Consider the following 27406-nt stretch of genomic DNA (forward strand, 5'->3'; position numbering starts at 1 on the left):
AAACATAAAATAAAATAAAAGAGTATGCATCTGGAACTTTTCAAGTGCAGCGCAAAAGTCGCTCAGCCTGCAGCGAGAGAGAGATTTCCTCAAGATTTTTTCTTCGATCATTTTCGCTCTCTATTCTCGTCTCTGTTGCCTCCAAATCCTCACTCTCTCTTGGCCCCTCTCCTCCTGACTAACAACTTTATCATAAGATGTCCGACTTGACAGTTTCTCTGATTTCAGCCAGTTAAGCATGTTTATAATATATATTATGGAATGAATGAAACGAGTTGGCACGCATATAGCCTAGCCTAAAGTACATAAAAGAAGAACAGTGCGTAGAAGACAGATGCTGATAAAACTAATAAATTACAGTTTGTTTATTTTAAATAAAAGCGATTACAAAGGAGATGTTTACTGTTCATGTTTTTTATTGTATGGAAAATCCCACTTAAAAAAAACAGACCGCCATTACATTTTTCCTCTCGCGCACCCCCTGGTGGCAGCTTGCGTACCCCTGGGGGTGCGCGCACCACACTTCGGGAATCCCTGTGTTAGAGAATGAGTGTGATCATAATTTATGCTTCAGTACTGTCTGACAATGAGTAAAGTTAGACTGTTAATCAATGCAGATGGCATCCATCCAATGCAATGGCTAGACTTTGTTCTTATCACGACAAATGCTTTGTAGTATAACCACAAGGGCAGCAATATCAGTTGGGTAACAGCTGAAGCTTTTATAAATCATTATATAGGTATATATAATGTATGTTGTAAAGTATTATATCTTTTCATTAATAACATGTTGAAATGCATTGTAATATTTGCAGATTTCTTGTTATATCTGAAATTGGTTCTTTGTTATGTTTTAATGCATGGTCATTTCTAAAGCTACTGTAAGTATTATTATTATAACTGTGGTTACAATGATTTGTAATATTATACAGTGCATTATAAGATGCGTTACATGGCATTAATGCATTAAAACAATTGTATAAGGCATTATATAAAGTGTTACTGAAGATATTTTAATATTTTGAACAGTTTTGGATCCCATTGACTTTCATTGATTTTTATTTTTTTAATATATCTTTTGTGTTGCACAGAAGAAATGCATATAGGTTTAGAACAAAACGAGGGTGAGTAAACAACAACATTTTATTTTTGGTTGAACGATCCTTTTAATACACAATGATTCACAAATTAATCATTAAGCAAATCCGATTATGTGTGCTCCACCATATATTTGCAAAATGCACAACATTTAGCCATTTACAAATTAGCCTCACATTCTAAATGTGGCAGCTGCACGTTCAGTAGCCCATGTATTTTTTTAGCTGACCCCATTTTAGAATATGATAAACCCGAAGAAGCAATCTGGGGCACACAGCAACCACCCCCAAGCCTCGTCTACTGTCCTGCTCCAGTTGTTCCCACCGCTGGACTCTGGGGCAGCAAAGCGTACCGTATTAGAGGCCAGAGACACTGATGATACACAACACCTGTGGCCATGTCTGTTTGATCCTTGCCCTTAATCAGAATGGTAATGTTGTTCTGTGAACTATATGTGAATTCTGGGTCACAATACACCTATTTAATTATTTTATTCCTTGTGTTCAGCAATGAAATATTACCTACATTAGTCATGACTGAAACAGATCTGCTGAATGCATAAATGGGTGCAACTTTGGATTCTAACATTGTACACAGGAAAATTCTTTCTTTTAAATTTTTGGAAATTCCTTTGTCTAAGGCAAGGGCAATTTTCATAGCTAGCATTTTATGTATAATACTAGTGGCAGACTGATATCGTTTTTTTTTTTACTTTAATAAGTATTTTTTCACAAATAACTACAAACCCAATTCCAAAAAAGTTGGGACACCATATAAATTGTGAATAAAAACAGAATGCGATGATATGGAAGTTTCAAATGTCAATATTTTATTCAGAATACAACATAGATGACATATCAAATGTTTAAACTGAAAATGTATAATTTTAAAGGAAAAATAAGTTGATTTTAAATTTCATGGCATCAACACATCTCATAAAAGTTGGGACAAGGCCATGTTTACCGCTGTATGGCATCCCTTCTTCTTTTTATAACAATCTGCAAACGTCTGGGGAATGAGGAGACAAGTTGCTCAAGTTTAGGAATAGGAAAGTTGTCCCATTCTTGTCTAATACAGGCTTCTAGTTGCTCAACTGTCTTAGGTCATCTTCCTCTTTATGATGTGCCAAATGTTTTCTATGGGTGAAAGATCTGGACTGCAGGCTGGCCATTTCAGTACCCGGATCCTTCTACACAGCCATGATGTTGTAACTGATGCAGTATGTGGTCTGGCATTGTCATGCTGGAAAATCATATCGATGTTGAAAACAGTTGTGCTGCTTAATATATATATTTTTTTGTAACAATATAAAAGTCTTTCCTGTAACAATTTAGTACATTATTGCTAAATAAAAGAATACATTTCCTAAAAAGAAAGAAAGAAAAAGGATAGAAGTGACAGAATATTTAAACAGAAGTACATATTATAAATGTATACATATAACATATAACATTGTAGCTACTTATCCAATAAAGGTAATAAAAAATATACAATATGTGATCTCCCAGGTGTTGCAAGTATTCTAAATGTGTCAGAAAGACTTGTTCTCACCTTTAGGTAAATGGTTTAAGACTAACCCAACCCTTGAGGACTGTGTCCTTGCATCCTTACAAAGAAATCTGAATGGCCATCTCTTTAGCTATTCAAAGATCTTAATCTTATTGTCCCTCTATGCTATGCAGGTATTCACATAATCTAGATTATAACACTCTCAAGGGTTTAAAGATGAGTCATGAATCATGTTTTATATGGATAAGTAAAATAGGCCTTTTCTAGTGTTGAGTTGAGGGTGACCGAATACTACTACTTCTTAAAAAAATAGAGCAATTAAACATGGATGAATACTGTATATTATTAATCTTGTTCCCAGTTTCAATGCAAACCTGCATGAAGCTGATGTATTTGACAATATAAAGGCCCCTCTGTTTGTGGTTCTATTTCAGGTGTTTTCTTACACTATAATCTTAGTTCCATATTCATCAATCTAAAAAAAAAAGCAGAGAGGACAATATTTGTTCTTAGTTTCTAACCAGAGCTCTGAATAATGACCGTACAGTCCAAAAAGGACAAAGTGCTTCTAAAAAGGGAGCCAGTCCTGGTTGTGTTCAATCATATGTGCAGTGAAAGTAATTGTCTCTAGAGGAGGTCACATATACACTGTTGTTTTGATGACAACAGCATTTATATGTAGTAATGAACTCCTTTCTTTGTAAGGAATACAGGAGTCAATCCTAAAAATGGCAAGTTAACAGTACAAGTTTACACTCTGTCTGTACAGAACTAGATTTAGCTGTTTTGTGTACATGGCCTGAAAGAGTTTATTAGGCCTTAGAAGACCTTTTCACACAGTTTACCATGCTGAGGAGAAAGTAAGAGGCTTATGAGGATAACTACTGTCCTCAAGGCATCTAACAGGAGCAATTGAGTATGTAATATGAATATATTTTCAGTGTGTGCTTCAGATTTTGTGTTTTGAAGGGCTTTAACCTGGTTTCACTGAAGATGAGTGAAGAGACCCTGGCACTTTTCTAGGCTGAACGTATACAGGGAGACAGCAGCCTTGTTCCTCATAACTGCGTTACTAGTGCAAGCACAAATCGATCATGTCTCGTGTTCTAGCTAACAGCTATGATTGATCTAAACTTGCTATTGCAGTCTGCATTCAACTGACATTTAACATAATGTGTCAACCAGAGCTCCTAGATACAGTGCAGCAGACTTTCTTGACTACTGAACATGCACACTGTTCTGAAATCTGATTTTTGGAAATTTTAAATCAAACTTGTATTTTAATCAACATATCTATGAGGAACCTATAATAAAATATATAAACTAAAATCTATGTAGATGTGTTCATATACCAGTAATTTCTGAGTAAAGACTTGTTTCTACACTCCCCCCCCCCCTACTTTCATACCCAATAGGCAGTCTATAATATTTCAATATTGTGGCATCGTTGTAAGAGGTTACATGATAAGCACGTGCAATGGGCCTAAAAAACTTAGTCTATACACTATTCATAGCCCAAAACCAGAACAAAGAGCACCACCAGTTTACTAAAATTTGACCTTGCTAACTGAAGACACTCAAATAGGAAGATAACACACTCAACAGTCTTTGTTCACCTGACAGGGGACATTCATTACAGAAAAATATATATATTTCATCTTCAGCTTACCTTCACTAGAGAGAATGACTGAAGTTTTAATTCTAGAGTCGTTTGGGTAGATCTTAAGTTTCAGATAAAAAGGTTAAAGCCAGTCCGTCCATAGCATCTATCCATTTTACACAATGATTGTACACTGTCACGTTTATCCCTCTAGTGGAATATATTTGTACTGCAATCATAAGTAGAACTTTACTTTATTCTTATCCAAGTAATCTCAGAAGGATTCCCTACTAATTGGACTTGATTAAGTATTGTAATATCCTAGTTTATTTTTTACCTTTGTAGGTTTCATTACCCTCTTAATATGCAAAGATTTTAACAAATAAAGAATGCTTAATTTAAAACTAAGGAGCACGCTTTTAGGAAATGCCATGTCTATATTCTGTGATGAAATCATATTAGTCAAATATCTGACTGCTACTTAAAGCTACTTTATTTGTGAGAATATAATGTAATTAATAAGTCATTGAGTTTTGGTGGTGTTTTATCTTTTATCTTTTTTATTATATTGTGTATATAAATAAAAATAAATAAAATAAATAAATGATAAGTAAAATGTTACAATTCTGTAAACAGAGAACATGAATATTAATTAAATCAAGCCTAGCTTTTACTTTCTCTTTCACTTTTCAATTGCAAATGAACTACACTGCAGTGAATTGCATCATACAACAAAAAGGAAAAGGCAAAAAATAAAAAATAAAATACAATACATAAAAAATGTACACCTCAATTACTAAGAAATATAAGGTAATCATAGCCCTTAAGGTTTGTTGTTCTAATTCCTGTTTAAGAGATTTTATAGTAAGGGAAGTCTGAGCAAGAAACACTTCAATTATAGGCAAAGTGTTAAGAAATTTGTGAAATAAAAAACAAAACAAACAAAGGAACAAAGAAATTGATAATACACGGCTACTGCCATAAAAAAGAAATACAATTTTATATAAAAAAAGAATTGATAGACCAGTTTAATGACGCAGTTAAAGTCCTTGAACTCTTATTTTTCTTTTACTTTTATTTTGACAGAATGACGTCACGTCACTCTGTGGACCAGGAAGTATTTTCCTCGAGCAGCGCTTGACTGGTGATCGCCTGCTTGAATGTCCTTGTTAGCCACACAGCTAACCTAAGTACCCCATTTGGAAAGATGAATTGAATTATATTTCGGCAAGCGTTCTGATAGACACTTATATTTGCCATTAGTTGCTAATAGCAGGATGTTACGAGCTGGAAGTGTAGTAACCTGGTAAGTAAAGCAGCACGTTTGCAGCAGCTATTTAAATTAATTTAATTTAACTACAGTAGACTGGAAACTAACATTAGGTGATTTGCTGTGTCAATATCTGATATACATATACTAATCTATATTTATACTTGTGAACTGTGAGGATTAGCTCTTAATGACTAGAATTAGCTGGTATCGTTTCGTAAATGACACTGACAGGCTACACTACTGACACCACCCGAAACACCATCCCACTTTTCACAACTGAAATCACTTTTGCATTAACTAGAATTCTAAAGGAATTTCTACATTGATATCATATGAATGGTTTTATCAATATAGTATTAATAGCTGTCTAATTTGACATTATTTCCCCCATTTTCATAACGCTCTAGCCATTGGAAAACTGATTTAGGAACCACACCTGTCCTGAGTTCTTTTATTTGCGTTCTAGCTTAAAAATGTATTTATAATCACTTAAGTAAGGATGGGAACCGGTTCTGTTCTTTTGAAAAAACAGAAATCGTGAGCAATTTTTAAGTTTCGGTTCCGAAACGGTTCTGATGCGCCACGTGACCAAGCACTGTGAGCATCCTTCCGCCAGTGTTCTGACTATCGGCGTTTCCCGATGTCACAAACCGAATTACAGAAACGACGCCCTGCCTCTTTAATTACTGAGCACATCGATTCCAATTACGCGCATTCACAGACGCGCTGCGCCGCGTCGCGTCTTTGACTGCCGAACATGTTTCCCACAACTGTACGCGCACTCGCGCCTTTGATAACTGTGCATGTCGTTTTTGTCTGACTGTACTTGAACTGGCAGCGCGCAGCACCTGGCGCCAGTAAATTACATTATATTTGTCAATATTGTCATTAGTATACATACTGACTTCAACTTGGACCACTAAATAAATAGGCTGCTATTGTTATGTAAATATGAGGGTTAGATTATTTAGTGTACAGTCGTGGCCAAAAGTTTTGAGAATTACATAAATATTGGAAATTGGGAAAGTTGCTGCTTAAGTTTTTATAATTGCAATTTGCATATACTCCAGAATGTTATGAAGAGTGATCAGATGAATTGCATAGTCCTTCTTTGCCATGAAAATTAACTTAATCCCAAAAAAACCTTTCCACTGCATTTCATTGCTATCATTAAAGGACCTGCTGAGATCATTTCAGTAATCGTCTTGTTAACTCAGGTGAGAATGTTGACGAGCACAAGGCTGGAGATCATTATGTCAGGCTGATTGGGTTAGAATGGCAGACTTGTTAAAAGGAGGGTGATGCTTGAAATCATTGTTCTTCCATTGTTAACCATGGTGACCTGCAAAGAAATGCGTGCAGCCATCATTGCGTTGCATAAAAATGGCTTCACAGGCAAGGATATTGTGGCTACTAAGATTGCACCTAAATCAACAATTTATAGGATCATCAAGAACTTCAAGGAAAGAGGTTCAATTCTTGTAAAGAAGGCTTCAGGGCGTCCAAGAAAGTCCAGCAAGCGCCAGGATCGTCTCCTAAAGAGGATTCAGCTGCGGGATCGGAGTGCCACCAGTGCAGAGCTTGCTCAGGAATGGCAGCAGGCAGGTGTGAGCGCATCTGCACGCACAGTGAGGCGAAGACTTTTGGAAGATGGCCTGGTGTCAAGAAGGGCAGCAAAGAAGCCACTTCTCTCCAAAAAAAAACATCAGGGACAGATTGATCTTCTGCAGAAAGTATAGTGAATGGACTGCTGAGGACTGGGGCAAAGTCATATTCTCCGATGAAGCCCCTTTCCGATTGTTTGGGGCATCTGGAAAAAGGCTTGTCCGGAGAAGAAAAGGTGAGCGCTACCATCAGTCCTGTGTCATGCCAACAGTAAAGCATCCTGACACCATTCATGTGTGGGGTTGCTTCTCATCTAAGGGAGTGGGCTCACTCACAATTCTGCCCAAAAACACAGCCATGAATAAAGAATGGTACCAAAACACCCTCCAACAGCAACTTCTTCCAACAATCCAACAACAGTTTGGTGAAGAACAATGCATTTTCCAGCACAATGCAGCACCGTGCCATAAGGCAAAAGTGATAACTAAGTGGCTCGGGGACCAGAATGTTGAAATTTTGGGTCCATGGCCTGGAAACTCCCCAGATCTTAATCCCATTGAGAACTTGTGGTCAATCCTCAAGAGGCGGGTGGACAAACAAAAACCCACAAATTCTGACAAACTCCAAGAAGTGATTATGAAAGAATGGGTTGCTATCAGTCAGGATTTGGCCCAGAAGTTGATTGAGAGCATGCCCAGTCGAATTGCAGAGGTCCTGAAAAAGAAGGGCCAACACTGGAAATACTGACTCTTTGCATAAATGTCATGTAATTATCAATAAAAGCCTTTGAAACATATGAAGTGCTTGTAATTATATTTCAGTACATCACAGAAACAACTGAAACAAAGATCTAAAAGCAGTTTAGCAGCAAACTCTTTGAAAACTAATATTTATGTAATTCTCAAAACTTTTGGCCACGACTGTACAGGTCATTTCAAGCAGGGCCGGATCTAGCTCCTTGGTTGCCCGAGGCGAGATTGAGTTTTGCGCCCCCCAGGCTGAGTATCCCTGGTCTCAGTGGTCTGTATTTCACTGGGACCTGGAATGCTAGATGTGGCCCCTTCACTTGCAACAGCCAGATCAGTGGTGTTAAATTAAATTCTAACAATGTAGGTTATCAGTGAAGTTACGTTTGCTAGTAATACGTACAGTGCTTAATTTGTAAATTGCGAGGTACCGGAACAAAGCGGGCAACAGATCCGGCACGCGATTACAGAAGGGAGAGGTAACGGAGCACTCGCGCAATCACATTGGTGGACCAGTTTAAGTGATTAAGAGCGTGCATCAGTTGCTTTTATAGGGTCTGTAAGGTCATGAATAACATGGAAATGCCATGCGATTTTAAAACAACAATTTCCAGGCCTAAAAACTTTTCTGAGATGGACTATGTGTCGCATAGTTTTAATAAATCTCGCAGCTTTCAAGTTTAGAATGAGGGAAATTCCTGCATTTATTCAACAAAGCTTGTAGGTTGGAATAATAAAATAAATCCACACAAAGTCTAAGATTAAATCAGTCATTTGAATCCATGAACTCTCTCAGAGCGCGCTTCTCATCAGCGCATCAGTGACCTGCACGCTGCGATACAAGACTCACTCACATTTCAGGACAGCTGACAGAACTGTCACTTGACTAATCCGGTCATTATTGCATTGTCACAAAAATGTATAATAATTTGCACACCTTTTTAAAATTTTTTAGCCATTTGGTACTCACGCGCTCCAAAGGCTGTATTATGTGCCCTCACAGTCACATCCAAAGCTCGTGTGTATAAAGCTGACTCGCGAGTATTATATAAGAGTTATTTTCCGTAGTTTGTTGAGTTAAAGCAACCAAATACAAACAATATGATGTCTGATGGGTGTTGACAAATAAAACGGTTTCATGGCACACTCTACTAAAATACAGGGGGGGAAAGAAAGAATAGGGGGAACAAATCAATAATTAAACAACACTGCGTCGTCAGTGTTTGTGTTGTATCAGACACTTGCAATAAACATCAGGCTATATGAAAAACAAGCTCAAATGGAGTTAACGAGGTCTTTGGCTGGCGAATGAGGAGATCTGTGTTTTGTCCGCATCTGAGGAAAGTGCAGCGCATTATATGCCATTATCAACTTTTACAGGTTAGGATATAACGTTTATTTATTTATTTATTTATATTTATTTTGCTGTTTAATACAATTGGCCAAAATCTCATGATATAAACGATTAAGCACTTATGCACAGGATATTTTAAATGTACAAAAGTATATTGGCTAGATGGCAAAAAAACTACTTCTCCAGTCTTCAAACACACAAAAACATTAGCCTTTACAGACATAGTGTTTGAGTAAAGAAATGCTCTACTATTCAAAGTTATTTGTTTACCCTTGCTTTGCTGATAAGCGGAGATCTGTCTCCTCCAGGCTGTGCGCGCGCTTCAATCTGAGTGGAGGCGGGGTGAAGTGACTGGTTTCCCGAGAGCTTGAGGTTCCAATGGCCTTATGAAGTTTTACAAGCTCCTTTAAATGCTTATCACTGGTTAAATATTTCTAAAACCATGTGATTTAAAATAATAATAACGAATTATAATGGAGATATGAATTTTGGATAGTTTTTCACGGCATATATCTGGCTATTCTCGGTCTGCCATACTGAAATGCCGCCCCTGGAGGAGGGGGATCAGCCAAAATGAATCCAGATCCGGCTTGTTCCGGTGTTGTACCCAATTTCGACCCCCTGCCGAATTATTACCAGGGGGGCAGGGTTTCATATTTTTTTGAAGCACCCCTGGGCGCCGCCATTGGCTAGCGAACCCCCACCTGCTGTTAGCATTCCATTGACTCCCATTCATTTTGGCGTCACTTTGACAGCGTATAACTTTACATCTGAGGCGTTTAAAGACTCCATTTGTCCATTAATTACTTCTAAAGAAACATGAAAATGTATAAAAGGCTCCATTACCGTGTATCTTACGTTAGGTTCCCGTAGAAGCAGTTTTTGTAAAAAATAGGCTAATGATTGCGTCATAACCAGCAAATCTCTGTCGCACAGTAGAGAAATTACCGTATGGACAGGAGGAGAAGCTTGCAGACAATCTTTTACTGTCTATGAGGCAAACGGGGGAACGTGGAGGCATAAAGTCAAGGGAGATAATTAATCAGAATACTTACCAAAATTTGCTCCTGTTCACGCTCGCCTTCTCTGCAAGATTCGGTGGGTGATTCAGATTTCTCTTGGCACAGCGATTTCTCTAAAATATGGGCTTTATGGAGTGTGTATACATGGTTATAAGTGTAACAGTTTATATTTCATTAATTTAGGGAAATGAACAAGTGTCTTAAACCTCATGGGACTATTTGGCCAACCAGCTTACTCTTGCTTGAAAAGCAAAATGTTATTGTTATTGATGTAAAAAACATCAACTTTGAAGCACATGTTGATTGATGGACTAGCATTACTCAACATTTCTTACTACCTTCCAGCAACACTACATTCAGTGAAGGTAAGATAGTAAAAAACATAATAATAGTTCATTTAAATGGAACCAGAACCGGAAAATTTCTAACAGTACCCAACCCTACTTATGAAGATCCGTATACTGTATTATATGTTGTATTTTGACGTTTCCAAACTTTAAGTTCACAGCAAGTAATAAATGGTATTGAGCATCGAGTAGTTGAGTATTGTGTATTTTTCCTTTCCACAATTTTTTAATAGTTGTTTAATGATTTTAATGGAATCGGAAGCTAATAAATAGCTTTTACTGGTATATATCCTTATGTCAAAAATATATTGATATTTTTTCATTTATGTTCATATCCATGATTTATTTGCAGAAAACTCTGATGTTACTCCATAACAGCAATAAATTGACTGTTGTAATCGCAAACAACGTCATACCGCTTGAATCACAAGTCATTCTCACAGTTTCAAAATCATTTTTAACTTTCCAAGGCTTAAAATGTGTTACAGTTATCAAAATTTGGTCATAAATGCTGTGGTTTTGCATACATTGTGTGTCTGACAGAAAGCAGGAGACCTGGCAATATTGTTTGCTATTTTAAATCATTTTTTTAACAATATATTTTATATTTTGGTGACACAAATATATACATAACTTTCATTGCATATTTATATCTAAGTTTTATTTACAAAAAATAATGTGAAGACTAGGAGGCCATAATGTTATTTCATAACATCTGTAAATTGACACACTTTTGACCACTGAGCCATCCGTATTCTTGAGCCATGCATTTCAACAATAAAGGCTAAATTCTTCAAGTATTAATATAAATGTGATATATGACTCCGAAGTGACAGAGTGATCACATTGTTCTTCTCTCTCCAGCATTGCCTGCAGGAATCTGCTTCCCTCCAGAATGGGGGTGAAGTTCAGAGTTCCGCTGCAGAAACTGCACCCGCTCTCCCGTGCCATCCATCACCGCTACACTGCTAACAACAATCCACAAAGACCACCTCACTGCTCAGCTGCCCGCCATTACACATCCCTCTCCAGGCTCCCCATGCGCCCTCCCAAATCCCGATCAGGAGGCCACGGCTATCAACAGCACCGGTCCTTCTGGGTGGCCCGTCTTGCAGCCAGACTGCTGAAACTGAGGTACATCTTGCTGGGCTCAGCAGTTGGAGGCGGATATACAGCAAAAAAGGTATGTTTGAGTAGTTGGTTGTGTTGTGCATATGAAATGACTGGCTCAAGGTCTTTTTACTTGCAAATTCAGAGTCCACAATAAGGTTCAATCTGAATTTTAATACTCTGAGCTTGCTATTGGTCTGATGTAAAATTTTCTGTATATATATATATATATATATATATATATATATATATATATATTATCAGCTATCAAATCAGTTGTCAACAGAAAAATACTATTGACCGTTGGTATCAGGTTAAATATTTATTCATTCATCACTAGTCAGTGTAGCCTGTCTGTTTTGTTTGTTTCCAGACTTACGATGAATGGAAAGATATGCTTCCTGATATGAGCCAGTACACATGGATTGTGCCAGACTTTGTTTGGGAGCTGAGTGAAAATATTGATTTAGGTAAGTAATTTGTAGAATCATGTTCTGATCAAACCTGTTTAACATATGCATATGCTGCAGTTGCAATTTATTTTGTGGCATTGACTTTCTGATTAAAATCTGTGAATGTAATTTCTGTGTCCCCGAATAAAGACAAGCTAGCCAGTGCTTTGCCTGAACTGGAAGATATAGCCAAACTATTACCTGATATGGAAAAGATCGGAGAGAACTTCACCTTCCTAAAGAGCCTTCTGTCCAGTGGTAAGCAGTGTCCTTTAAACACACCTCATGATGGACACAAATGGAATACAGGGGAACAATTCTGTTAAATAAAAGTGTAATGATTCATTAAAAATATGTATTGCTGTTCAAATGTTTGTGGTCAGTAAAGAAAAAAACAGAATAAATTAATGATTTTACTCAGAGAAGCTGCATTAAATTTATCAAAAGTGTCATTAAAAGCATTTATAATGTTACAGTTTATCTAAGCTTTTTTATTTTTCCAAAGAATCCTGAAAAAAATGTATCATGGTTTCCACAAAAATAAAGCAGCACTACTGTTTTTCGACACTTGAGTAATAGTTGCTTAAAGAAAATGTAACTTTGTAGTCTCAGGAATAAATTACTATTTAAAATATTAATTGAAATGGAAAAAAAGAGTTATTTAAAATTTTAATAATGACATATATGCTGTGTATCAAATAAACGTAGCCTTGGTGAGAAAAAGGGAGTTCTTTCAAAATTATGAACATTTTTTTCTGACTTTAAACTTTTGAATGGTTGTGTAAATTTTTCTAAAAAAAAAAAAAATTACTAATTGGGCCATATAATCAACATCCCTCTTTATTAAGTTTAAAGTGAATGTGTGTCTGTTTTTCTTTTTAGTTTGATGTGTATTATCTGTTCTGAGTTCCAAAAAAAAAACAAAAAAAACCTTGATGCACTGCAATGTAATTTTTCGGAAATGTCAATTCATGTTAATGTGTGTGTGAATATTTCTACAGCTGAAAGGTACTAAATCTAACCTTGGGATCTTGTGATTTCTATCAACTGAATGAATTACAATATTCTGTACATTCTCTTTTAAAACATCTGTGCATTGCTTATAATCACTTTCATATATGCATAATCAGCATCTTCCTAATGATAATATGATTTAAGATTTAAGTTATTTGTTTGCATTAACATATTTCTCAGTATACAGTGCTGACACTGCTCTTCTGTTAGAAACCCAATCCAGTGTGCAATGGAATGAGCTCTTTCTACCGTCTTTATTTTATTTCCATTTCATTTGTTCCTCTTGTTCCTCCCTCCTCCTCTCCCTCCCTTCACATTCTTCACAGGTTTGGGTAGTGAAGTCAATGGAGCTTCTGGTCTGCGTCTGTTATTAGGTGTGTAAACGCCTCACATGGCGTGCATCGATTCCTCCTGCACTGCTGCACTGACGTAAAATGGATTTTAATTGAAGGGGTGTGTGCCCCTCTAAGGATGGACCAGCAAAACCCCTTATCAAAGGAAACGATCTCTAAAATATCATAATAATGTTCTTAGTCAGCTGCTACTTTGATACAGAAATTGAAAACATAGCATTACAGTGTTACAGTGCTGTTTACATTAGCTTTCAAAAGTTTGGGGTTGGTAAGTTTTCATTGTCATGTGATCTTTCATAAGTCATTATGATATGCTAATTTGGTGATCAATTTAATACAGCTTTGCTAATTAAATCCATTACAAAAAAAAAAACCTTACTGATCACAAACTTTTTAATGTTTGTGTAAATTTAGTTTAGATTACAAAGACTCAAGTGCTAATTAGTTTGCCTTATTATAATTCAACTAAGATGAAATTGAATGCTAAAGCTTTCAGTTAACATGGGACAGTTACAGATGCAGTTCCAGAGACTAACAGCATCTGAAAATGTGTGAATACTCTGATTTGAATTGTGTTGCCACTTGGTCCCTTGACTTCACCTTCTCTTCTCTTAAGATTTTGTGGGCCATTCATTCCCTGTGTTTGTCTCTTTCTCTCTTTCCATCGTCATTGACTAATTTATCCTATATGTTTGAAATTCTTACAGCTCAAGAGTTTTGAAAAGTACACTTACTGAATATCTAATCTGATTTTCTTCTTAGCATCTTAGACAAGGAGTGATTGTATAGACCTGTATAGATTTTATATAATGTTCATGTTTTCTATAGCAGATTATACATATTTTCTCATCACCTCACTACAAAACTATGATATTACATTCTTTTATATAGTCTTCTAGAAGTGTGACTATATTATTTACAAACTATTTATCGAGCACTTTTGCACCATTTACTTTTCAAACCTTTGAGTCTCTTTGGGATATGGTGACATAATGTAATTACTTTAAAATGCAAGCTAATAATATGCTTTTGCATGCTAATGTTTATTGTCACTTGACACGCAATTCTTTTTTCTTAAGATGTAAAATATAAATGCTAAATGTCTGTTTCAACCCCCCCTCCCCCACCCCGACTCCAGAAACCACAGGTGAATCAACCCTGAGAGCAACAGATATCCCACCAACATCTGCAGCCATGTCTGACAGCAATGAAAAACAGTTTAAGAAGGTAAATGACTCTGTTTTCTGAATGCTTAAGCTTGCCCATGATATGACGATCATTTTGAATTTCTAGCCACTATAATAATTAAGGCAGCTTAAGTATCTTTGCCTGCATTTTTTGCTTAGCTGTGTTGCTCCAGCTTTTTTCAGCATTAAGTTGATTTTTAAGAAGATTTACTGCAAAAGACAGGCCACCATTGGTCAGTGGCTATCGTGCACTTTTGTAGTCCTGCTAAATATGGAGATGGTTTTAGTAGCCTGTCGCAACTGGTTAATGTTGAAGTGAAGCTGCTTTTTTATTAAGCTGTCCCCCAGCATAACAAATGAATATACACTTGGTCAAAAAATATGTGTACTGTCATAGTGGAACAGAAATTTAGAATAACTATATTATTCATATAGTTCACCTCTGCTTTTTTTTATTATTATTATTTGTGAGCAGTGGTGTTGCTGTAGTCTTCATGTTGTTCTTGATAATTTACCTGTTCTGGATATATTCACATTCTTTATAAGAAATGTCTTTCTCAGTGTACACTAAAGGGCAGATGTCTCTTTTTCTCCATTTACATGATGACAGATGAGCATCAAGGCTATTAGAGATATGTTTGTGTCCCAGCAGTAGGTTCACATATTTTGTTATAGATAGATTAATTTCTCTTTTTCAGCTATGTGTTTGTCTGTCTTTATCATTACACTTTCTCTAAAAATATTGCTTCTCTGAGAGCAATTCACTCCTTGATATTTTAATGTTTGATGTCAGTTTTTTTTTTTTTTTTCTGTTTCCTCACTCATAAATCCCTCATTTTCTGCAGTGAAACTAAATCCTTCAGCTTAGAGTAGCACTAGTTTTAAGTTTTTCATATTAGCATATTTTATTAGCATATTTAATCTTCTGTTCAGCAAGGATGCATTAAATCGACTATATCTGTACATGACCGTAAAGATAACTCCAGCTTCAGTGAAAACAGACTTACAAAAACGCATCTCACTGCAAATCTAGTGAAATCATCTGCCGCGAAAATAAAGCATAAATGATGGCTGTTGTGTTCCCAAATCTGCATAAACTCAGAGCACATGCAATAAATGAGTTCACTGCATTCACTGATCACCTGAACGAAGTGCGTGCTTAGCACCTCAACAGACTTGATGAAGGGAATATGTCATATTGGCTTTCGGTTTTATTTCGTTTGACAGATACTGTGCCAAAGCATAATGGCCCAAAACACAACTTTAAAGACCTTTTATTTTAGAATAAGAAGTTTAAATATATTTTAAAAACTACACTTTTTGCCCGGAAGACCTATGGTTTCATATCGTCATGTGACCACGATATCAGGACCTTTTTGCTATCGCAATACCACGATATTGATAATACACTTACTTCTCTAATAATATTTGTACAATATTTTATTTAAATAAATGAAGTTTAAAGCATAAGACATATTTTTGTATATAATGTAAGACAAAATTATGAAATCAAATGAATTCTAATGTACGTAAACAGTATGTATTTGAAAGATGTCTTGTAATATTTGCTTTCTCCAGCTTCAGGCTTTGCACTGCTCTGCAGCTAAATCACTCATTGTACCTTAAATGCCTGCTTTTAAGTGATCTTAGTTTATCTGTTAAAAACTATTAGGGTTGCCTTTACTGCAATTATAGCACCTTGACAATACTGACTGTATGTGCAGGTCTTTAATGTGATTCAACATTATTAGTGTGAATAAATATATTTTTAATTCCCTCTGGTCTTTATAGTTCAAATCTTCCCCCTGCCTTTTGCTTGGAGACCCGTATGTTTGTCTCTTATGGTCTTCGAGGTTCATCATTACTGAGTTAGATTCAAAATGACTTAGAGCAGTATATATACCAAGAGCAGTATATTAATGTGAGGCAGACCATTTCCCAAAAGCTCTGCCATATCCTCCTATTAGTTTGTAATCAGGTTGATTGATTGCTGATTGCTCGTCTCTGTCACTGTGCCGTCCCTCAGCAGGGGCTGCTCAGCGAGCTCATACTCATTCAACAGCAGATCCAGCAGCATGAGGAGGAGATGCGGCAGGCGGCAGCCAATAATGCTCCGCCTCCGCCGCGTGACCCCAGTCCCAGCCCAGCCCCGAACCCCAGCCCCTCACAGTCCAAACGCAAGGTGAAGGTCCACTCCCCCACCACCCCTCAGATGCTGTGGCACTCGCACTTATGCCAGTCTTTGGCAGCTCCACACCATTCTTTTGTAGCTGTTTTATGCCTTTAATAGCATATACAGAAGTAATGACACGCACAAATTTACCCAAAATACTTACTAGCTGAATATAAAAAATAGGAATGGTGGAGGTATTAATGACTAATGTGAGAGAACTACAGCCTCAATATACTCTAGTTACAAAACAGATAAGTAGCTCCTCTCATGCCATGTACACTTACAAAAAGCGGAGCTTATTATGCGTCTTTGGATTTGTTGTTTTGGGCTCTGCTCATAAAGTGATCCAGTTGATTACATTTAGATGTATTCAGTTAGCAGATGCTTTTATCCAAAGTGACTTACAATTTGTTAATACAAAAAGCAATTTATCATCAAGAGTCAAATGAAGTAAGTGCTTGCAATACAAAGTTTCAGGCATTGTTCAGAGTAGTACAAGTTAGACAAGGAGAGATTAAGGAAAGAGAAAGCAAAGTTTTTTATTTATTTATTTATTTTTATAGATGAAGTCAAATAGTGATGAAAGAGATGAGTTTTCAGGTGTTGCTTGAAAACTTTCAGGGATTCAGCATTCCAGATTGGGGTGGGAAGTGAATTCCACCAGCCAGGTACAGTGAATGAAAATGTTCTGGAAAGAAAGTGAGAAAGAGAAAGTGAAGTGACATTCAGCCAAGTATGGTGACCCATACTCAGAATTTGTGCTCTGCATTTAACCCATCCGAAATGCACACACACAGAGCAGTGAACACACACACACTTACTGTGAGCACACACCCGGAGCAGTGGGCAGCCATTTATGCTGCAGCGCCCGGGGAGCAGTTGGGGGTTCGATGCCTTGCTCAAGGGCACCTAAGTCGTGGTATTGAAGGTGATTTTGTGCCTCTCTGTGATGGTACCACGAGGTGTCGCTCACTCGTAGATCTCAGACTTTTGGAGGGTATGTAGATTCTCAAAAGTGAGTGGAAGTAGGAGGGTGTTGAGCCTGCAATCATCAATGTCTTGAGCTTTATGTGAGCCGCAACTGGTAGCCAGTGCAGGGAGATAAAGAGAGGTATGACATGGGCTCTTTTGGGTTCATTGAAGATCAGTCATGCCGCTGCATTCGGAATCATTTGTAAAGGTTTGATTGTGCATGATGGAAGTCCATCAAGAAGGGCATTGCAGCAGTCTAGTCTAGAAATAACAAGGGCCTGGACAAGAAGTTGCGTAGCATGCTTTGTTAGGAAGGGCCTGATCTTTCTGATGTTGTGCAGTGCAAACATGCAAGATAGAGTAGTTTTTGCAATGTGGTCTTTGAAAGTCAGATGTTCACTGAAGATTACACCCACTAGGATTTCATTGAACTGGGTGGGGTAATTGTTGATATTTAACTGGATAGTAAAATCATGCTGTAGAGTTGGAGTGGCAGGGAAGACAAGAAGCTCAGTCTTTGCTAGGTTGGGCTGTAGCTGATGTTCTTTTGTCCATTTTATTTATTTATTTATTTCTCTAATTCCATTAAAAAAGTGATAAAAAAGATATCAGATATCAGAAAAGATATCATTCTGTGTAATGAATGAATATAATTTACAAGTTTCACTTTTTGAATGAAATTAGTGAAATAAACTTTTTGATGATATTCTAATTATATGACCAGCACCTGTATATGGAGAAAAGGAGGGATCCAAGAACTGATCCCTGAGGCATTCCATTGAACAGTTGATGTGCTTTGGAAACCTCCCCTGCCCAAGCCACCTAGTTGATGGAGTTAAGTAGGCAGGTATAGGTTCCTATATTTTTGTATGTGGCTTATTTCAAGATAAAACATTTGGATTTGAGTTTATTATTTATTAAGTGTATTCTGTGATTTCTGGCACGAGACTCACGACCCATACAGAAAAGATAGTTCTGATGTGCGTTTAAATACATCATTAAAGGGACACTCCACCCCAGAATTTAAATTTAGTCATTAATCACTTACCCCCATGTCGTTCCAAACCCATAAAAGCTTTGTTCGTCTTTGGAAGACAATTTAAGATATTTTGGATGAAAACCGGGAGGCTTATGACTGTACCATAGACTGCCAAGTAAGTTACACTGTCAAGGTCCAGAAAAATTGTTGAATAAAGTTGTTATTTAAAGTTGTTTTCTTTGCTTATAAATGGTATTCTCATTGCTTCATAAAGTTAGTTGAACTACTGATGGCATATGGATTATTCTGACGATGCTTTGCATACTTTTCTGGACCTTGACAGCGTAACTTACTTGGCATTCTATGGGACAGTCACAGCCTCCTGGATTCATAGTATCATAAATTGCTCATTTCATTGGTGACCTAGAAATAGTGCAAAATATTTATGCATGAAATATTTCATGGTTTATATTACTGCAAATTTCTACAACTTGTGATGACCGGATCACAGATTTTTTGGGTGGTCTCAGACTTTTGAAGACTTTAAATTCTTTAGATTTTTAACAATCATACTCTGAGTGACTTTGAAACCATCTATTAGCAGTTTAAACAGTACAGTAAGATGCTTCGTTTTATTCAAGCAGCTTTCAAAAGACCCCTGCTCTAAACGTTTTCTTATTGTGAAAGTAAAAACATATTTGCTATCCACCTATTGCTAGCATAATAAGTGAAACCTATATGATTTCATCATTTGTGTGCTAAGCCCAAACTCGATCCATTCTGCCCCGCCCATGCAACCCATTTATTTACATCGTTCAATGTATACAGTTAATATTCACTGCATGGAGTGGTGTGCTGTCCTGAAACATGAAGAGCAATGCACTTTGCTCCAGCTGTCAGCCATCAAAAATAACCTGCCTAACACCAGACTTAATTCTAATGCACATAGGCGAAATACATTTTATTTAGCACTAAACAAAGACCATTACAAAAGCACCCTTTTTTATGTAGATGTGTGTTTGATGTTTACCTTTATGTCCTTCTCTCTTTAAATCATCCACTGCTTTTCTGTGATTTGGTAATCAACAATTGCATTCAGGTGTGGGCCAAGAAATGATTTAGTGCTCTTGATGCATTCTTTACAAATCATTTTTTGAAGTGTGGTGATTTGTGTAAAGAATAAATGATTAATTAAATGCTTGAAAAACCTAGAAGAGAAATGTCTTCTCTATGCATTAACTTGCCTTTCCTCTGCTGGGATGCATGCTGGAAGTCAGTGCATGAGATGTGGATTGTTTGTGCAATGGCTCTTACATGGGGATATTAGGAAGATCATCAGCTTTACTAAAAATAAATAACATGGTCATAGACTGCTGCATTGTTTCTTGTGCTTTCAGTCATCTGATAAAGAAAAAGTTGACCAGCTTCAGGAAGAACTTCTTCGAACACAGGTATTAACAGCTATGTGCCACTGATTTTGAGCCTTGTTTTTTTTTTGTTGTGCTAAACCTAGTAACCTTTTCATCATGATCGATTTTTATACATTTTATCCTTTATTTCCCTGATGCATATGCAGTTAAAGTACCAACGGATGCTGGAGCGTCTGGAAAAGGAGAATAAGGAACTAAGGAAAGTGGTGTTGCAAAAGGATGACAAGGGTATTCACCAAAGAAAAGTCAAGGTCAGACACAGGTTTAACATTCTTCAACTATGCATATAAGTGATACATGCAATAAACCACTTCTTTTTTCTTTTTCATTGCTGTACATAAAGAACAGATCACAGGGTTTTATTGATGCATTTCTCCTGTTTTTGATTCTGTGCAGAAATCTTTGATTGATTTGTACTCTGAGGTCCTGGACATTCTCTCAGATTATGATTCTAACTACAATACTCAAGATCATCTACCAAGAGTCAGTATTATTTTTCTTTAAATAAGCCAATGTGTTTTTTTTGCCTCTTCCTTCACTGTAATATTTATTTATTTATTTTGCATTTTTATTATATATATATCTTTGAAATAAACTAAACTAAACTAAACCAATTGTTTCCCTGCTATGTGGTAATATGGAGCACCTCTTCTGTCTTCTCTTCACTAGGTGGTGGTAGTTGGAGACCAGAGTGCAGGAAAGACCAGTGTGTTAGAGATGATAGCTCAAGCTAGGATTTTCCCCAGAGGCTCTGGAGAAATGATGACCAGATCTCCTGTCAAGGTGAATTAAACAAACCACACTCAGATAGTAGTTAAACACACATGAACAATAATTATACAGTAAATATTATAATAATTGTGATGTGTTTACCTGTAGGTGACATTGAGTGAAGGCCCTCACCATGTAGCAATGTTCAAAGACAGCACTCGTGAGTTTGACCTTGGGAAAGAGGCAGATGTAAGTTTCTTAACCAGGGGTGCTCCGATTGATAGACTATCAATCACTATCGGCCGATAATCACTTTGGGATGTTTGATCGGCGGTCTTTATAAAGGCAGATTTAAAAAAAAATGATGACGCCCCTGCCCTGAGAGGTTTGGCATGAAATGCAGTGGCACCGTCTAATTCTTTTTCCAGCGCAGGTGAAATAATTATAACGCTGAAGGTGAGGTACAATTCATATTTATTCATTAAATAACCTATAAAGTTATTTGACAACTTTCTGCGAGACATAATTTCACAAACAGCACGAGTGAATCTCTGAGCGCGCTCTCTCTTTCTCTCTCAAAATGCGCAAATGCTTTAAATCACCTCGCGTCTGCACTATTAGCGAGCTGAATGCTGCACAATTGACAGGAATTGTCACTTGCACAAGTGAAGCAGTGTCGAATCGTCACTAATGTTATAAATTGCATTTCTTTTTAATTCTTGCCAGTGTTGAACCATTCCATTCAGCATTCCTGCACTCTCCTGGAGACTTTGGCTCATGCACACTCATAGCACACAGACATAATGGCAGGTTTTACAATACTCCGTTTGCAGTGCGTATGCAGTGCATAGTTTTTCAGCACTCATATTAACTGATTAAAGCATTCACACTGCATACAGGCAGGTCAGGCAGTGCATTCAATGAGCATGCATGTGCAGTAGTGCAGAGATTTCCACATGAGTGATACACGCACTAAATTTAAGTAGCAACGCATTGTTTGCGGTAAATATGAACATGGATTCATTAAGGAAAATAGTACTTTTAGATCAACAAGGCAATAATAGGGCTGCATCTGAAAGCCTAGGCAGCTGATTTGCTGCCTCGCTGCCTGATGAGGCAGTAACTTTGCAGGCAGCATTTTTGCATTTTCCAGGCACCTCATGAAACTGATTTCGGACAGGCTTTTGATGCAGTGTAACTGTTTAATGATCTACAATAAAATAGATTGAGTTTTGATGACATCTAAACAAATATTTAATTATTATAATACTGATTTCTCACTAGAAATAACATCATAAGTGCAAAAAGTTAGTCAGAAACATACATTTACACACAAACTGCCCACCAAACGTAACTTTCAGATGTCATCTTTATTTTTTTATCCCTGTTTGAAAGCACAGTCCGTGCTGCTTCTGCATTGCTTCTGTGCCACACATGGACCATATGCACTGCAAACAGAGTATGTGTGAACATGGTGAAAAAAGCCGCCTCACATACAGCTCACAAAATCAGGCTTGTGCTGTGTGTAAGCTGCTGTGCAATAATTGCACGATTGTCAAAACAAAAATGCAGTGCATGGTCAAACATTTAGGTGAGAGAAATATATTTTTTTTTTGAAAAATGTCTAAAAAAGGCCTTCTCAACCCCTCCTCTTTCACAAGTCAAGTCATTTTCAAAAATGAAATTCAGGCACTGAATAATCTTGATTGGACCATCACAATAAATAATTCTACATGAAAGAAGACTTTAAAATATCGGTATCGGTGATCGTATCAGCAGATACTGCTATCTGTGATCGGTGATCAGCCTCAAAAATCCTGATCAGAGCACCCCTATTCTTAACTCAAATTATTTTGTACAAATTTGTCAGTCTCTATATTTCACTGTCAGGTCACTGAGATAATATGTTTCTTTTTGTTTCTAGCTTGCAGCATTGAGGCACGAGATCGAACTCAGGATGAGGAAGAGTGTGAAGGAAGGTCAGACAGTCAGTCCAGAGGTGAGACCCTTCTTCCTTCACTGCTTTCATGAAAAATGTTTCATTTGAATCTTCCCGAATACTTTTATATTCATCATTCATGTGTTTGTTATTCCGTGTTAGACCATCTCTCTTAGTGTAAAGGGTCCAGGAATTCAGAGAATGGTGCTCGTTGACTTGCCGGGTGTCATCAGTGTAAGTTTTGTGCACATTTCATACAGTTTTACACATAATATAACCATATACATCTATGCATAGCATGTTTGATGTCACTGACTGTTTCATTTGTATACAGACTGTGACAACAGGCATGGCTGCTGACACAAAAGAAACCATTTTCAGCATTAGTAAAGCCTACATGCAGAATCCAAATGCCATCATCCTCTGCATTCAGGGTGAGTTTTCTTCCGTTAAAATATTTGTCATAAAATACTAGCTTTCTCTTTAGCCAAATCTGTGAATATTTCTCTCTTGGTTTGTTTCTCTCTTTCAGATGGCTCAGTAGACGCAGAGCGTAGTATAGTCACTGATCTGGTCAGTCAGATGGACCCTCAGGGCAAAAGGACCATCTTTGTTCTTACCAAGGTTGACCTGGCAGAAAAGAACCTAGCTAGTCCAAGCAGAGTAAGACCTTTAGATATTGCAATACATACTCTTTATAATGTTACTTCCTGTTTTAGCCACTAGAGGGAGGCATTTTGTGACACTAAACAAGCACTATTGACTGCAGTTGTGTACAGATGAAGACATTCATTAGAATTTTTTACTTCATTTACTTCATGATATTTGCTTCAAATTAATTTTATTTGTAGATCCAGCAAATAGTTGAAGGCAAGTTATTCCCAATGAAGGCTTTGGGCTACTTTGCTGTAGTAACTGGCAAAGGTAAGCATGAATATTTCTAGAAACCTTTTACATTTGAAATTTGGTGCACTTGAAATCATTCAATCCCATGATTCTTTTGTAGGCAGTTCTAATGAAAGCATAGACTCCATCAAGGACTACGAGGAGGACTTCTTTCAGAGCTCAAGACTGCTGAGGTAGGAGTCAAATGCATATTTCTAACTCACCTGTTCTATAATCTGTCACACATTTTGATTGTACAATATTTTTCTAACCTGCTGAAGGGATGGCATGTTGAAAGCTCATCAGGTGACCACAAAGAACCTGAGTCTTGCTGTGTCAGACTGCTTCTGGAAGATGGTCAGGGAGTCAGTAGAACAACAAGCAGATGCCTTCAAAGGTAAGATGACTCCATCTAACAGATCTTAGAGGGATCGTTCACTCAAGAATGAACATTCTGTCTACTTTATAGAGCCCTCATGTTGATCCAAACCTTATTCATTTACACCCCCACCCCGTGGACCACAAAAGAAAAAATTAAACCGAATGTCCAGGCTATGTTTTTCCATATCTGTCAAATTTCCTTATCTGTCAAACCTTTAGGGAGCCAAGGGCCCAATAGAGGGACCTTAGAAATCTCACAAATGTTTTTATTTTTTTGCATTTCCATTTGCTCTAGAAGCAAAAGAAAAATCTACAACAGCTTTTCTGTGTCTTTCCAAAAGAGGAAAAAATATTGAGAGATTATATACAGTGGTCAGAAGAAAGAAATATGTCAAATAAGCTAAGGTAATGTAGCAATTACATGTTTTTATTATCCTCATTTGTAAGGCACTTTGTATAAATGTGTCTGCTAGATGTAAACAAAGTATAATGTTATAAATGTACATAACATTTTTATTCATCATTTATGTTGCTAATAAATGTACATCATCATAGTTGGTGAAATGGGTCCATCCTTATTCAGTAAATTCACAAATAACTTGAAACAAGTAATTATGGCCTTTAATTATTGTTGTGGACAATGAGAAGCCTTGGAGTTAAAAAGGTTGATAACTACTGCTAACTACTACAACATACTGTATCTGAAAACTACATAATAAAAATAAAAAAACACATGGACTGTGCTTTTAGGCTTTTAACCTGATCATTGCTATTTTTATCCCCTAATAAGATGCTGATTTTCAAGATCATTTTGAGAAGTAGAGTGCACATCATGTCTCAGGAGACCTAGTAAATAAACCTTAATAGAATCCAAACCAACAGCTCGACAGCCACTTAACTCTGAAACCCACCTGAGCAGAGCTGTTTCCCTGTTCTGTGCGTGCTGATTCCCATCACACCTCAGCTCAGACGTTCTGCACAGGGCATGCTGTAGACCTCCACGCTGCCAATTAGCAGGCCACCCCTGCTAACACGCTGCCTCTAGATTTATTGCCTGACCTGGGACGCTTCTCAAACCTTTGTGTGGGCTATCGATCTCCACGGCTGCACTGGGGCTGGCCCGATAACCAGAGCAATTAGCGTCATCTCCATTGTGTGAGTGAGGCACCCGGCCCGTGTGTATGCTGGGGACGCAGGGCTCCTGGGGAGCTCGGGGTTACTGATACAGTGCACGCCTGGCTCCAGGTGCATTGATCATGGCCACAGCGCAGTCTGTCTGGTGTCCCTGTATGGGGAATTAGACAGAGGGAGATGCGAAGTGTCTGAGGAGAATAGGGATGCTGTCACTGAAAAGTTTTAGTTTAAGTTCACTATTATTATAGGTGGCAATGCAAACTCTGAACACATTGTTTTATAGAAAATCTTTATTTATTTATTTATTTTAGATATGAGATTAATACCCAAGTTACTAATAATTGTGTTTTGTTAGAGGAACTGAACTTTCAATGTTGTGACCTTATTTAAGTTATGCTATTTATAAAATGAGTACACCCCAAAATTAAAATTTTGTCATCGTTTACTCACCCTTAAGTCTTTCCAAACCGGTATGGCTTTCTTTATCCTGTGTAACAGAAAAACTTTTGAAGAATGTAACAGAAGAGTTTTAATTCCCTTTGATTTCTGTTGTTTGGTCAGAAAATGCTATGGATGTCAATGGGAACAGAAACCATTTGGTTTCCAAAATTATTTAAAATATCTTCTGTTTCTATACAGGTTTAACTTGAGGGTTAGTAAATGACAGAATTCTATTTTTTTTGGGTGGACTGTCCTTAGTTAAAGAAAAAAAAAAATCAAAATTCTGTATCCTTTGTAACCGTCCAGATTAAAAAAAGTTGGATATTAATGAAAAGAACCTAAATTTAACTTTTCTTAATGTTTCCTGTTGACCAGCATCCCGATTTAACCTGGAGACTGAGTGGAAAAACAACTATCCTCGCTTACGAGAGCTGGACAGGGTAAGAACTGGCTCCTGATTAAACTATCTAGATCTTTCATTCTAGGACTCCTTGTTAAAGGGCTAGTTTACCCAAAAATGAAAATTAGCCAGTGATGTACTCACCAATGACTTTCTTCTTTCAGTCAGAGTTATATTAAAAATTGTCCTGGCCCCTCCAAGCCTTACAATGGGGGTAAGAGGGTGCTTTTTGTCAACAGTCCAGAAGACATAAAAATTTAAGTGCGCTCATCCATTAAACATGCCTCATATGGCTCCGGGGGATGAATAAAGGCCTCCTGTAGTGGATCCATGTGTTTTTGTAAGAAAAATATCCATATTTCAAACATTAATAAACACTTTTTTCTCACTTCTCACTGACTGTCATACGTGCAAGCCATTCCGGCGGATGACGTAGGACATATGCATCGCGCAGATATGCTGGTTTTGGGGTTTTGATTACAGGAGCACTGGAAAGCCTGTCTCTACCACGTACCACGGTCACTGGAAGAGAGAAAAAAAGTGAATGAAATGAAAATGTTTCATACAAAAATTCATTTATTCACTACAGGAGGCCTTTATTAACTCACTGCAGCCGTGTGAGGGACATTTTATTACTGATGCGTGCATTTTATTTAATGTCTTCTGAACTGTTGACAAAAAACACCCACTTAGCCACATTGTAAGGCTTGGAGGGGCCAGGACAATTTTTTTTTAGAAGAAAAAAAGAAGAAAGAAGAAAGTCGAATACACCTTGCATGCTTTGAGGGTGAATTAAACAAGCTAATTTACATTTTTGGGTGAACTAAACCTTTAAGTGTCAGCATTCTCGTTTTCTAATTTATGTATGGTAAAATAATCAAAGCAACGTTAATTAATAATTTTTTTCTAATATTAGTTATTTGTTACTTAAAAATCCTGTAATGTACTGTATAAGTTCTTATGACATGTTTTATATGTTTTATACTGTGTATGTCATGCTCCTCATTCATAGAACGAGCTGTTTGAGAAAGCCAAAAATGAGATCTTAGATGAGGTGATCAGCTTGAGTCAAGTTACACCAAAACACTGGTGAGCACTTCTCATTTCATTAACTACTAAATTAATTGTTGGGTGCATTATTTGCATATCATTACATTTCATAAGCATTTAATTTGTCCTGTGTGGATGACTTTGTACTAATTCTGTTTTGCCTACTCCATAATTGACTACTAATTTACAAAAAAAGTCAAAAGGTCAAAAACCATGGGTACTACTGAACATTATATATATA

General features: G+C 37.0%; 1 protein-coding gene across 4 annotated transcripts in view; it reads left to right on the top strand.

The window, feature by feature from the left end:
- The first annotated feature begins 5312 nt into the window (after positions 1-5312).
- LOC132161096 (dynamin-like 120 kDa protein, mitochondrial) overlaps positions 5313-27406 on the top strand; it is a 44196-nt gene continuing 22102 nt past the window's right edge. Inside the window, exons 1-21 of one of the 4 annotated variants that reach the window (XM_059570907.1) lie at positions 5313-5513; positions 11419-11737; positions 12038-12134; positions 12267-12374; positions 13457-13504; positions 14622-14710; positions 16697-16852; positions 20192-20245; positions 20371-20475; positions 20621-20707; positions 20894-21007; positions 21104-21184; positions 22860-22934; positions 23037-23108; positions 23209-23308; positions 23407-23537; positions 23726-23798; positions 23881-23953; positions 24041-24156; positions 26091-26155; positions 27128-27204. In XM_059570907.1, the coding sequence (XP_059426890.1) occupies positions 5485-5513; positions 11419-11737; positions 12038-12134; positions 12267-12374; positions 13457-13504; positions 14622-14710; positions 16697-16852; positions 20192-20245; positions 20371-20475; positions 20621-20707; positions 20894-21007; positions 21104-21184; positions 22860-22934; positions 23037-23108; positions 23209-23308; positions 23407-23537; positions 23726-23798; positions 23881-23953; positions 24041-24156; positions 26091-26155; positions 27128-27204 (2069 nt within the window). In that variant the 5' untranslated portion in view covers positions 5313-5484. Of the gene's footprint in view, positions 5514-11418; positions 11738-12035; positions 12135-12266; positions 12375-13456; positions 13505-14621; positions 14711-16696; positions 16853-20191; positions 20246-20370; positions 20476-20620; positions 20708-20893; positions 21008-21103; positions 21185-22859; positions 22935-23036; positions 23109-23208; positions 23309-23406; positions 23538-23725; positions 23799-23880; positions 23954-24040; positions 24157-26090; positions 26156-27127; positions 27205-27406 lie in introns of those variants that run through there. The other 3 variants (XM_059570904.1, XM_059570905.1, XM_059570906.1) reach the window with 3 other exon arrangements.

The sequence above is a fragment of the Carassius carassius genome, chromosome 17 (genome assembly GCF_963082965.1).
Source record: "Carassius carassius chromosome 17, fCarCar2.1, whole genome shotgun sequence".
NCBI lineage: Eukaryota > Metazoa > Chordata > Actinopteri > Cypriniformes > Cyprinidae > Carassius > Carassius carassius.